The sequence below is a fragment of the Ictalurus furcatus genome, chromosome 16 (assembly GCF_023375685.1).
Source record: "Ictalurus furcatus strain D&B chromosome 16, Billie_1.0, whole genome shotgun sequence".
NCBI lineage: Eukaryota > Metazoa > Chordata > Actinopteri > Siluriformes > Ictaluridae > Ictalurus > Ictalurus furcatus.
In genome coordinates, this window is record NC_071270.1 from 16,872,263 (window position 1) to 16,885,051 (window position 12,789).

General features: G+C 39.6%; 1 protein-coding gene across 1 annotated transcript in view; it reads right to left on the reverse strand.

Annotated features, from left to right (window-relative positions):
* Positions 1-3,963: 3,963 nt before the first annotated feature.
* dact3a (dishevelled-binding antagonist of beta-catenin 3a) overlaps positions 3,964-12,789 on the reverse strand; it is a 15,294-nt gene continuing 6,468 nt past the window's right edge. Inside the window, exons 2-4 of the mRNA XM_053645470.1 lie at positions 10,952-11,057; positions 8,347-8,457; positions 3,964-6,256 (exon numbers count right to left, since the gene is read on the reverse strand). Coding sequence (XP_053501445.1) covers positions 4,737-6,256; positions 8,347-8,457; positions 10,952-11,057 — 1,737 coding nt within the window. The 3' untranslated portion in view covers positions 3,964-4,736. The remainder of the gene's footprint in view (positions 6,257-8,346; positions 8,458-10,951; positions 11,058-12,789) is intronic.

The following is a 12,789-nucleotide window of genomic DNA, read 5'->3' on the forward strand; positions in this document are numbered from 1 at the left end:
GAAGGTTTTGCAATAAAATCAACTGGTATTTGTAGCTATTCATGATTCCATCCACCATGATAAAATGCTTTTTTGTGCCAAACATACCATTGGAATTGTGGAATTATTATACCTTTTGGAATTGGTCTCATCAAACCATAACACATTTTGCCACATGGTTTGGGGTGATTTAGTGGGGCTTGGATGTTTTTTGTGAGGCTTCCATCTAACCACCCTAACCTACAGCCCAGACATATGAAGAATACGAGAAATTGTTGTCACATGCAGAGAGTAATCAGTACTTGTCAGATATTCCTGCAGCTCCTTTATTGTTGCTGTTGGTCTCTTGGCAGCCTCCCTGATAAGTTTTTATCTTGTCCTTTTGTACATTTTGGAGGGATGTCCTGTTCTTGGTGATGTCACTATGGTGCACCATTTTCTCCACTTGTTGATGATCGTTCCATGGTACATCTAATGGTTTTGAAAAAATTTTTGTACCCCTCTCCTGATCAATTCCTTTTGACAGTAAGACCCTGTACAGGCTTTGTCAGCTCTTCTTGAAACCAAGATGTCGAGAAAATCCTACAGAAACAGCTGGTCTTTACTTGTGGTTATTCAGAATAATTTCATTGATGACAGCTGTATTACTTTTGAACATGAAATTGAATGTGAGTGGTTCATTTTGAACCAAATTACAAAAGGGTGTGCACACTTATGCAACCAGGTTATTATAACTTTTTTATTTTTCCTATTTTTCCCTAAAACGTTTCTGATTGTTTTCACTCACTTTTTCTGCCATGATTTTCATCACAAAACCTTTGTGTAGACTTTTTATATTCATTGTATTTATACTTTTGAGTTTCTTAACCCTGGCACATTTGAGTGTTTTCTCTCCTCTAACTCAGCCAGTCTGACTCAGTTCAAGCCTGTTAAGTAGTTCAATTAATGAGTTAGAAACAAGGAAAATACACAAAATGTGCAGGAGTACTCTAGGACCAGGAATAAAAAATACTGTATGTGCAAAATTACTCAATTTTCTAAATGAGCTACTTTATACACATTAAAACTTTTTTTTTTTTTTTTTTTTTTTTTTTTAGATAATACAGGAATTAACACATTTTTATGTAGTCTTTTTCATAATATTTTTCTTACTGAGTAGCTAGAATATACTGATCGCCTATTACTATATTTGCTTTGATCCCAAAATCTGTTGGCAGAATTAAGGGCTCTTTCTTGGCAGATTTTATTTAAGACAGACAACAGAGCAGACACAATACCCTTCCTGGTGTTTCTTATTAAGGTAATATATTTCTGGCCTTAGTAGGAAATCAGCAGGCTGACTGCCTACTTACAAGGGGACCACAAAGATGAGTATATCCTACTAGTGACATTCGGCCCTGAAATAACAATTAACCCAAGGTTTTAGAAAAGTGTAATATTACATTGGATCGGTAAAAACTGAGCACTAATTGCAAATAATACTGCCTGTCATACAATCTCTCTTTTTTTCCCAAGGCCATTTTGCTATGAAAAGGGGACAGCTAAAAAAAAGTCAATTTATTATTTCAGTCACATGGGGGCGCAATAAATTCATTCGAGCAATTAAACAGAGTTAGACAGACCCAACATAGTCTTATTGCAGTCCTATATAAATGATGAGCATGATGAGCCGTCAAACATTATGTTCCTTCCGGCCTATGAGTCAGGATCTCAAACTAAATTTGCCAGAGGCCAGAGAAAGATGCAGCTGGATCTTAGTAAACAGAAAGAGAAAGTTAGTTCCTGTTTTCTTCAAGATAGACCTTATAATCTGTATGTACACAAAGTCCACAGGAGTCATGGCAGCTGCTGAGAATTCACACCCGATGAACTTTAACATAGGTCACTAGTTTTAGACATAGAACTGCCCAAACTTATAACCATAATTTCTCAATAGTATTCCTAAAAATGTCAGTGTAAAATGCTTTTAACACGATCATCTCTGTAGGACTTAGAATCATGTCTTGTCATATATGAGTACTGCCTACCTGTGGGATTTTTAAGTAGCCAAGCTGTCAGATATACTCAGACATACACAGTGCAGAACCACTGTCAATCAAAGTTTGTCCTGCTCTGTCCTCAGCTTCCAGCTTTGGGGGCTGGGAACAGGTCTGGATTAGAGGACATGGTGCAGCTGTCTAAAAAGTAACTTGTCCCAGAGACCCCACTTTGTCTCTCACTCCGTCTCCTTTTCTGCCCCCTCTTTCCTTCACTTCTCTGCTTGGCCCCACTCCCAGATTCTGGTATGCATACAGAGCCAACTAGTTTCAAACATAAGTCCAGGACTGTAAATGGTCTTCAGACGAGATGAATAAAGTTAGGTTTGTGGGAGTGTGTGCTTTTCTATGTGTAACATAGACTATCTGGCATAATGAAAAGTTGAGATGCCGAGAGAAAACAAGAAGGGATACAGACAGTCGACTTCCAGAGATCAGCGATCTGGACAGTCTCACCAATGTGCATATTCACACAGTGAGTGAGAGAGAGAGGAGCAAAAGAAACATAGCAGTCCTACTTGAACAAAGCACTGACAATGTAGCTCGTTTTCTGTCCAGTCCCTCCCTTATCCTTCTCCCATTTCTGATCATAGGCCACCCCGCCCCCCTTTCTTCCTTCTAATATAAGCCAGATGTGAAGTAGGGACTGTCTTGCTAAAAGTCTACTTTTCCCTTCTTTTTCTGGCTCTTTTTAATTTCTTGTTTCTGTCTTCGTTTTCCTCCCTCTCTGCCCCTCCCCCTTTTACAGGAAATTCTCCAGGTTCTTGGCCTTGAAGGGAGCCTCTTTAACCATGTCCAGATGGGGAAAGGCAGAGAGAGTGGGTTTTAGAAATATAGAGATGAGGGCACAAAGCTTCTTTCTTCCCAGAGTTTATTCAGATTGGAGCTAAAAGCAAGCTTGGTTGAGCAATGGCTCACTGCTTTTGTATGAATCAGCACTGACCACCAAAGGCACCTCACCATCCCTGCACTGCATTGTCATTTTAGTTATCAACAAGTGGGTCCAACTTAGTCCTGCAAAGTGCTTATTAACCATTCCTATGGCAGAAAACTGGGTGGTTAATACCTCAGGACATCTTGCCAACATCAGGAAATTGTGTTCATGACCGAAGCCGGAATTTTGTGATACAGACAGATCCTATCGGAAAAGACTCTAGGTCCATAAAAGGGCATACTAGTTTTTTCCCCCTCTAAGAAGTTTACCTTTTTCTCTACTATACATCCTTGCCACTAAGTTTTTGTTCCTTGACAACCTGATAATCAAGCTAACATTCTCCTATCCATCATGACGCGTGCTCTGAATAGGCCAAAACTCATTATCCTCTCACGGCATCATTGACAAATTCCATCTACTAGTTGAGTCTCATCTATTGCAAAGCAGCTTCCGATCTAGGAGATTGAACTCTAACATTTCCTCCTAGACATCTCAGAAAAGATTTACTGCATCTTTTCAAACTGCTTGCACAATCTCATAGGACAGCTGAATGCGCTTCTGCTATCAGAGGCTTGTGATTGGCTAGTGTTGTGGTGACAGATGAGAGAGTATGTTGCCTCTCAAGTCTCATCAATTATGAAAACTAGGATTCCAAGGTAATCCCACCAACTGGTTTATTCATGACTGGACTAGGGCTTTGCCTTTCTCATCCCCTAGTCAGCATGGTGGATCCTCTACTTTCTACTTGGGTACATACTATGGCAATTTCAACTGCAAGCACATTTTGCAAGATCTCTCAGTGCTCTACATCCCTTCCATAAACATGCCCCCAGTGGAGGAAGTGTCTCAAAATTCTGAGAGATTAATTATAGTGCAGCTGGAGTTAATTATCTCATTAGTGTTTATGTGTTTTTGGCTGAATGTTGCACCTACATAGGTAGCTTGCCAAACCAGACCTTCTTGAGAACATCAAACCCTTTGCCATATACTAAAGCTCTAAACTTGGGTGGCCTGTGTGTGAAGCTGCAGCAGTGAACTTCCTCACTCTGGCCATGATGGAACCCCCACATCACTGTGTTTTACACAAATAAACAAATCACTTCCCAGGTCAAGTTAAAATAAAATAATTGTGGAATGCTGCAGACATAAAAGGCATTAATAGTGCACACAGCATTTCATCTAGTCCAGGGTTTGCCTTCTCTTTCCTATTGTGGGACTGTAACACTGTGCTGAACACAACCCTGTTTGACTTCCTGTGAGTTGTCTGTATTATGCTTGGCATGTGTCCTTTGTCTGCATCTGTCTGGGCAAGGCAGACTATTAGAGTTTCTCTCTTTCTTGTCATAGATCACTAATCCTTCCCCGTCTCTTTCTCAGTATGGAGCAGCTAAAAATATTTCTCTTCTACTGCTTTAACGTGTACGGCTGTGACTGAAACCAATGTAATACTGTAATTATATTCTACACCAAACGATTGATTGTATGATGGAGTTCGAATTCGAATTCAAATTAGTTTCAGTTCTTTTCCTATATGTTCAGACCATTGTCTCTTAAACCACAAACATCTTAAAGGCTACATGGCCCCATCTACATGGGCCCAGATTTTTTATTTACAGAGTACAATCATAAATACAAACACCTTTATCACATACACATATATGTACATGGTGGTTTTAGGCTCAGATTCACTATAATCTGAGGCAGGTAGCTTAGACCTTTCTGCTCTGTCTCAGGATATCCCAAAACAGTGAAGAGAAAAGACCTCCATGGATGCTTAACCCAGTAGCTCAAACGGTGGTCATGACTTTGAGGGAACCAGTTCTAAAGCGAAGGATCTTCTTCTTGAGAGCATGTGAGGCTTTGATCTTTACCAAGGCTTTGGACTGCAGTGGTGCCCCAGAAGGAGTGGGGGGTGAAGGAGGAGCCAACGGTGGGGCAAGTTGCTGAGGCCACACCAGTCCTCCACTCTCATCAGAGTCACTGGACATGGAACTTGATCCAGGGGACTCCCCTTCACTCATACTGGATTCCCACTCTCCCAGGCCTGAGTGCTTGTAACCTCCGTCTGGACGGCACACTGAGGTGTGCTGTGGGTAGTCTGAGTGAAGGTGAGGATGAGGAAAGTGGTGTGGATGATGTGGATGAAGATGCTGAGGAGTCTGATTGTATACATAGGTTGGTGCAGCAGGTCTAGACCTACGGGTACGTCTGACCTCTCGCTCTGGTGTGGGATCGGCTTCGTCCTGGCTGAGCTCTAGTGTGGAGCGCCAGCGGCGGTGCCCAAAGCTGCCCTGCTGGCGACGGGATTTGGACTGGTTAGCGCGGCCTGTGTCCCGCTCCACCGTGCTGTACTTTCGCTCAGGGACACCCTTCTGTCCCAGCAGGCTGTTCTCTGACTGCGAGCGACAGGCTTTTCGTCCAGGTTTCTTGGCAGCTGTCCTATCTTCACTAAAGCGGCACTTCTTGGGCATGGCCCGTGGCTTGGGCTGTGGTCTTTCAGGGGAGTAGGCACCACCACCACGGCCGGCTTTGGGGGCAGCATGGGCACGAGATGTTTTGGCCCTCATGGGTGCCTGGCATGGCTGTGCTGGGATGTACTGTGCATTGACCAAATGCTCTTCTGAAGAGGGTGAGTGTGGGAGCTGGTAGTGGTGGGGTGAGTCTGCTTCACTACTGCTGGGATCCAAATCTCCAGAGGGGAAATCCAGAGATGTGGAGTGATTTCCTGACAGTGCAGGCCTGGGATATTGTGTAGACAGCTTCTCCTCAGGCCTAGGATAATGAGTAGTATGCTGCTCCTCAGGTCTTGAGAAATGAGCAGGGATCTGCTCCTCAAGCCTTGTATAGTGAGCAGGGTGCTGCTCTCCAGGGGAAAAGCCCCCTAGCTGCTCCTCTTCAAGGCTGTATGAGGCCCACGTTGGTCTGTCAGGGCTTGAAGAAATCTTGCAGTGATCAGGAATGAAGACAGGTTCCTTGCGGCAAAGACTACTTTGCCTCATAACTCCTCTGGCCTCAGGGCTCATGTTGGTACGAGGCTTGCACTGCCTTGTGGCCAGAAGACGGCGCTGGATCAGACCCAGGATGTAAGTCTCCACATGCTGAGCCTGTTGGTAGTCCTCAGAAGTGGGCTCATCTTCATCTCCTGCTCCATTACTTTCTACCCAGAGCCAGCGCTCCCCCTCTCCACCTCTCTTTAATAGACCCATCAGAGGCGGCTGGGGGACTGAGAGCGAGCGTGGAACCGGAGATCGTCCTGCAGAGCCCCCAGAGTCCTGCAGTCCATCACGACTGGTCACAAACATATCTCCTATGAAGAGAATCCATGTTAGAGGAAATCCACAATGCAAGATGTCAACCACATGAAATTAACAGACAGACATGAAAACAGTATAAGCAAGATGGGTCTGAGGAATTTGAAGGCATTTGAGGTTTAGTTAAGAGAAAGTCTAATCCAGGGACATCCAAAGTCTACTGCACAGAAAGTCTACTCCAGGGACATTCTATGCTAACAATTTACTTCAATTGTACTTCAGCTAAATTCAGCAATTTATATATATTAAAAAAAGTTTTTAAATTTTGGCTCAAATCAGAATTTACATTGTGTTTTTTATCCAAATTGTATTGTCTTTTTCTATTTGCTTCATTTTCCTTTCTATCTTGTTGCTTAGCATGTTTTACAGGCAGGACCAGTTTTTATTTTAGAAAACTGGTCAAGAGGTTCTATTTGCTATTATTACTATTATTATTCATATTAATAATATTAGTAATATTATTATTATTACTATTTGCTATTATTTTGCTGTATCTGAATACTCAAATTTCAATTCTTTTTTTGCGGTTGTAAACGTTCCTGTTCTATTAAGTTTATATTATTTTAACCATCAGCCATAAGAATCACTCAGAATCACTTTCCAATATGCTGTTACATTTCATTTATAATTGGCTGACTGACAAATTATGCAGAAATTATTATTACAAATACATTTCTATTGCCGTTACTATTATTACATTGTTATTATTAATACCTTTTCCCTTTTTTTGAAAAATTCAAGTTGTTTGACCTGTGTTGCAATTCATGAATTAACATTCAACATGCACTGTTAAGTGTTAGCTTTTATATACATTTAAATCTAGCCAAAAACAGCGTCGAGTACATATGTGCTTGTGCACATTATAACCTATTTGCAGAAAAGCACTCAGTTCGGAGTCTTTTGACTGATGAGGTGCAACTGTCTTGAACACTGGATTCAGGATGAAAAAATATCTGGGGCCAAGAATGAACCCCAGTGGTTTGTAAAGGCAGAGGGTGTCTGTGTGGTTCTGGTGTGAGTCAAACATTACTATTTTGCTGCCAAGATTGAGTGCTGCTCTGTTTTAAACATAAACAAGGCATGGGTTATTGCATATGTTTGCATGTATAGCACTGTTTATTTGACCGTGTTTATGTGGTTTATGTAATGTATAATCATATCTGACTAGGCTAAAAAAAAAAATAAAAGTCCTATTAAACTACTCCCTAAAATATGCACAAGCTTACACCACATGTTTTGTAAAGTTAGTAAATATATACATTTTCATAAATCTATATATTTTTTGCAAAGCACATTATGCAAACTATATTCATGTATTTCAGAGCACATAAGTATTGTTGGTGTGTTTGTTGGTGTGTGTGCGGGGAGGGGGTGGTTTGTTAATAACTATGTTCCCACTAATCAGTGAAACTATTACTAGTCATTAGGTAACACACAATTTAGGGAAGTTATAGTAGGCCATGTCTCTAATTCATACTAGAACATAAAATGTACTGCATCAATTTACTATAGATAAGAAAGGCAAAGTATTTTTTAGGACTTTTTTTAGGTAGCAAATTCTACATGTCACATTCAGGTTTAACCGAGTGTGTTGGTTGTGTTCTCATTGTGAGGAAATGATTGGGGTCAGTTAAGTCACGGATATGTGAGACATGAAACTAAGGTCAGACTTACTACTGCAGTTGACTGTGACTAATTTGGGAGATAATGGCAAAAATTCAACGTTTGACAAAGGAAACCCATAAACTGTGTGTGTGTATGCATGCTTTGCGCTCACATAGACTGCCTTTCTCTCTATATCCTGGGTTTGCATGCACACAGTGAGGTCTCAGTGCACAGCAAAACTCATGACTGAACAGGAGGTCTGTTCCTGCCTGCAGGACTTTATGACTGATGTAATTATAGGATGTTACCAGGTTAACCCCTTAACTGCAATGAGGTTAATGTGAAATTTAAAAAAAAAGACAAAAAAAGGTCAATTCTGCAGCAAGCTAAAGTTAAAGAGCTTACCATGATGCATTTTATGGATTTCAAATGAGACATAAATGAATAAGTGAAGGAGGAGGAGCTTTGATAGGCTATGTACCAGCAGATTTAAGTCTCTCACTGGAACTAGGTGATTGGATTGGGAATGAGGTCCTGGAAGAGAGGTCACCCGAGTCCAGAGGAGACTGACTCTCTCTCTGCTCACAGAAACCTGGCCAAATACACAAGAGAAAGTGGAACTGTATGAACTGAAGATGTATGAATCTCTGAGAAGCCTGCGTTTGATACGAGCATGATATACTGTGTGCTAGAAGAATGTCCCTGCAGTGCAAACAGTACAAGTATAATCATTTTGTGAGAGAATGTGCTCTATATAGCAGAGTCACAGGCTAGCTTTAAAGAGAACAGTATGGTTATATAAAAAGAATAAAACAATTTGTAGAAGTGATCATGCTTTTTTCAGTAGAACTAAATGCTCACTGTGGAGAGTATTTTGGTAGTATGCTGCTTTTTTGTTGTTGATGAACTTAGGCTCATCCTCGATGAAAATTAACCAAGTGCTATAAGCAAGCAATAGATATTATGATTGATTGTCTCTCACAGTTTTGATATTGCTAAACTAACAGGAATCTGTAATCTCATGATCAGAATAATGATGAGAATAACAACTATAGTTGGCATGCAATATATAACCTTAAGACAAAAATGGCTTTTATCTTGATTTTACATCTACTAAGTATAGTTGGTAGTCGACCAATAATTTTAAAAAGCAGTATTTTCCATAGTAAAAACAAAAACTGTTTCAGGACATCACTATTTTTACACCGTTCTTTTGTGTATCAAACTAAAAGAATGAAACAGACCATGTAGCATGTTGCGGAAGCTTGTAGTAGCTTAACAATTTATGGAGGATGTTAAGTCTGGAGGTTTTTCCTCTATGTTCAACTCCTGCCTCAATATCTTACGAAAACTATTCTGGATCGGCCTTTTTGATCTGGCATGTGATCTGACTCTAAACTAGTTGAGTGGGATTGGAGAGTGATGTGCAACCCACATATCTGAAAATGCTCATTCACACAGCACTGCTCATGATTACGTTTACTAGGACAGGGCACAAGGATTTTTATTAAATATTTGTTTTTATTTTAAAAGGTCAACAAAAACAACCGTGGGAAGAATTCATTTGGGAATGGGTCCACAAAGCTCTCTGAACTTCATGCAAAGTCATGTCAAAGTGTTCATGGTTCATGATCCATTAAACGTCTATTGATAATAATAATAATAATAATAATAATAATAATAATAAATAAGTCCCAGGCAGTACTGTGCAGTTGATTGAAGAATTGGCCTTATCTAGTCAGAAATATTTTAAAACCAAGAAAGTACATTTAGTCTTCTTTCTTTACCATCTACCTGCATCTCCTCTCTGTCCTCTTCATGGTTTTTTCAGTGACTAATGAATGTATAGTGAACTGACTAGTTGACTATCCTGAGCATGAAGTACCACAATAAAGTGATAAGTTATCATAACGTACAATATTAAAATCACAGTGCGTCATATTAAAGGCATAGCAAACTGGAAATCGTTTTTGTTAGGGAAAATCTCAAGTAAGCTGATAACCTATTACTTATTAGGTCTACTCACGCCATGAACCCCCACTTCCCAGCCTGCATTGCAGCCTACAAACATGGCCACCATGGACTGCTATTCCCAGAAAACTCACATATTGACACGTTCATTCTCACCTTCATTTTGATTACACACACCTGCACCCAATTTACAGCAATATCACAGCCACAGTATAAAAGGACTCTCATCACACTCACTCTTTGAGGTGTACATGTGCCATTCCTTGTGTTTATGACTATACCAAGCCTGCTTAGCTCTCTGCTCATGTTTTCTGTTACTGACCTCTTTTTGCCTTGTGTTTTTTGATATTGTCCTGTCTTTGATATCCTGTTTGTTGATTGGCCGACCTTTTGCATGTTTACTGGATCTGATTTTTACCTACGTTTTGGATTTGTCTACCCTGATCTTAATAAACACATCTACCTGCATTTGCATCTGTCTGCCTGTTCGTTCACATGACATTACTCACATCATTATTTTATATGGAAGATATTACTCTATATATATATATATATATATATATATATATATATATATATATATATATATATATATATATATATATATATATATATATATATATAACTAGATAAAAGGATGCCTGGGTCAGCTTTAATAAATGAGTACAAAGAACATATTGTAAACTATAAATACTATTAATGCTTGTGTGATCTCATATGGTCCATGTTATGCCAATCAGGGCTTTAAACTCTATTTGAGCCAAGCAAGTACTGAGATGAGGGAGTTGAGTTGTGGGATTGATGTCAAATACAGACATTTCCGGCTTTAGGTGTCCTTTAGGCAGATGGAAAGTTATAAATAAGCAGGGTTTCCTCCTCATGTCATCTCAGCGTTGCCCCCCCCCCCCTCCCGTTACGGTCACCTCTGGCTACGGATCAAAATCTACAGCCGTATTTCTGCAAAGTTGTTTTAATTTAATTATATTGATTTAAATTGAATCAGTGCAAGCAGAATTGTTGACAAAAATCTTTGTTTCTTTTATGGAATGCATTTAGAGGAATAGTGGGAAACACATTCATGTGATTGAGTTACAGATCGGTGAATTGAGGTGTACCTGAACTTGGTCCGATATCTCCTGCAACTGTGAGGTGCTCCACTGATCTGGTCTCTGTATCCACCCTCAGTTCTCCTACCTGCTGTTGAAGAACTGCCATCAAACCCTAAACACACACACACACACACACACACACACACGAACGATAACCTGGTGAACTTTACTCACATAGAGTTGGTCCCCATTTAAACATTTTCTGCTAACAATAAAACACTTATTAAAGGCAGAACCTTATTTCGGTGAAAGTTTCATGAACAGTGCAGCAGCTTCCAAATGCCTATGACTCATCAGGGAGGGAATGGAGATATGTAGTAATGTGTGGCTAACTCGCTGCAATCTAGCATGCCGAAAAAAACATTTCACGCCTGTATTTATTGGCTGTTTAATGTGTTCAAAAGATTTCAACTGATCTCTTATTATCCAGGATCCTTTTCAGTATCTTGTGCGCAGAGTACTGGCCAGCAGGCAAAGCTGCTATAACACTGTAGCTATGTTAAGCTCTAGACAACACACAACAGGAAGGTATAACAGCAGGAGGACGCCTTCAAGTTCCTGATTATAATTCAGTTATTCTTCTTCAAGCTCATCCTGAAGCCACTGTGAATTATTTAGTAATTGCAGTGAAATTAATAATAAAGTTGTCTAACCCCTGCTGATGGGGTTTATTCTTAGTAAACTAATTGTTTATTACTTGTTCAAATTTCGCTAACATCAGCAAGCATCCACAAGAATGCTAACATTACCGTTTGAAGTGACACCAATAAGATTTTTTAAAATTTTATTTTTCATACAATCTTATACAACCTCCTACAAGTAATACAATATATAGTGGTGCATTTTTGCCCATCTCTCTAGTTAGACATGATTGTGTAAAACAGGTCAAATAAATAAATAAATAAATAAATAAATAAATAAATAAAAGTAATAGTACAAGGAATCCTACATAAGCCATTCATGACAACTGACATAACATTTCCAACAGGCATCCAACTGCTTCTGTCAAATGACATGTATTTCTGTTGACGTAATTATGTTGTGACGTATGCTAGAATATAATTAAATCTGAGTAACTTTGTATCTTTCAACTTTTTCTAGCATGTCAGTCACATAATGATGATGATGATGATGATGATATTACTATCCCATTATTGTATATTTTTGTGAAAATATTAGAGAGTAATGCATGTTGCAGCAGTGCAATGAATAAAACATTCAGATACAGATCAACAGTTCATGTTCACTGTTCACAGCAAACATAACAATGGGGGAAAATGTGATTTCAGTGTCAGTGCTTTGACCTTGGCATTGTTGTTGGTGCCAGATGGGTTTGCTTTGAGCATTTCAGAAACTGCTAATCTCCTAGGATTTTCATGCACACCTCAGTCTCAGTTTACAATAACTCAAATAACCACTCTTTTTTTTATTGAAGCAAAAAAAGTTATCCAACACCTATCACCAATGTGAAAAACTAATTGCCCCTTAAACGTAAAATCTGGTTGTGCCACCTTTAGCAGCAATAACTGCAACCAAACATTTCCGATAACTGGAGATGTGTCTTTCACTTACTTCTAGGACTAGGACTTACTCCTATGCTTTGGATCATTGTCTTGCTGCATAATCAAGTTTAGGATTTTCTGGTAGAGAGCAGAATTCTCTCAATTACTGCAAGTTGCCCAGGCCCTGAAGCAGCAAAACATCCCCACACCATCATGAAACTTTCTTGATGCAAGGAAGGACTGCAGTTCCTTTGATGTTGTCCTTGGCTCTTTTGTGACTTCCTGGAAGAGTAGTTGCTGTGCTCTTGGAGTTGGTACACTACAAATGTGGTGTAGTCATAT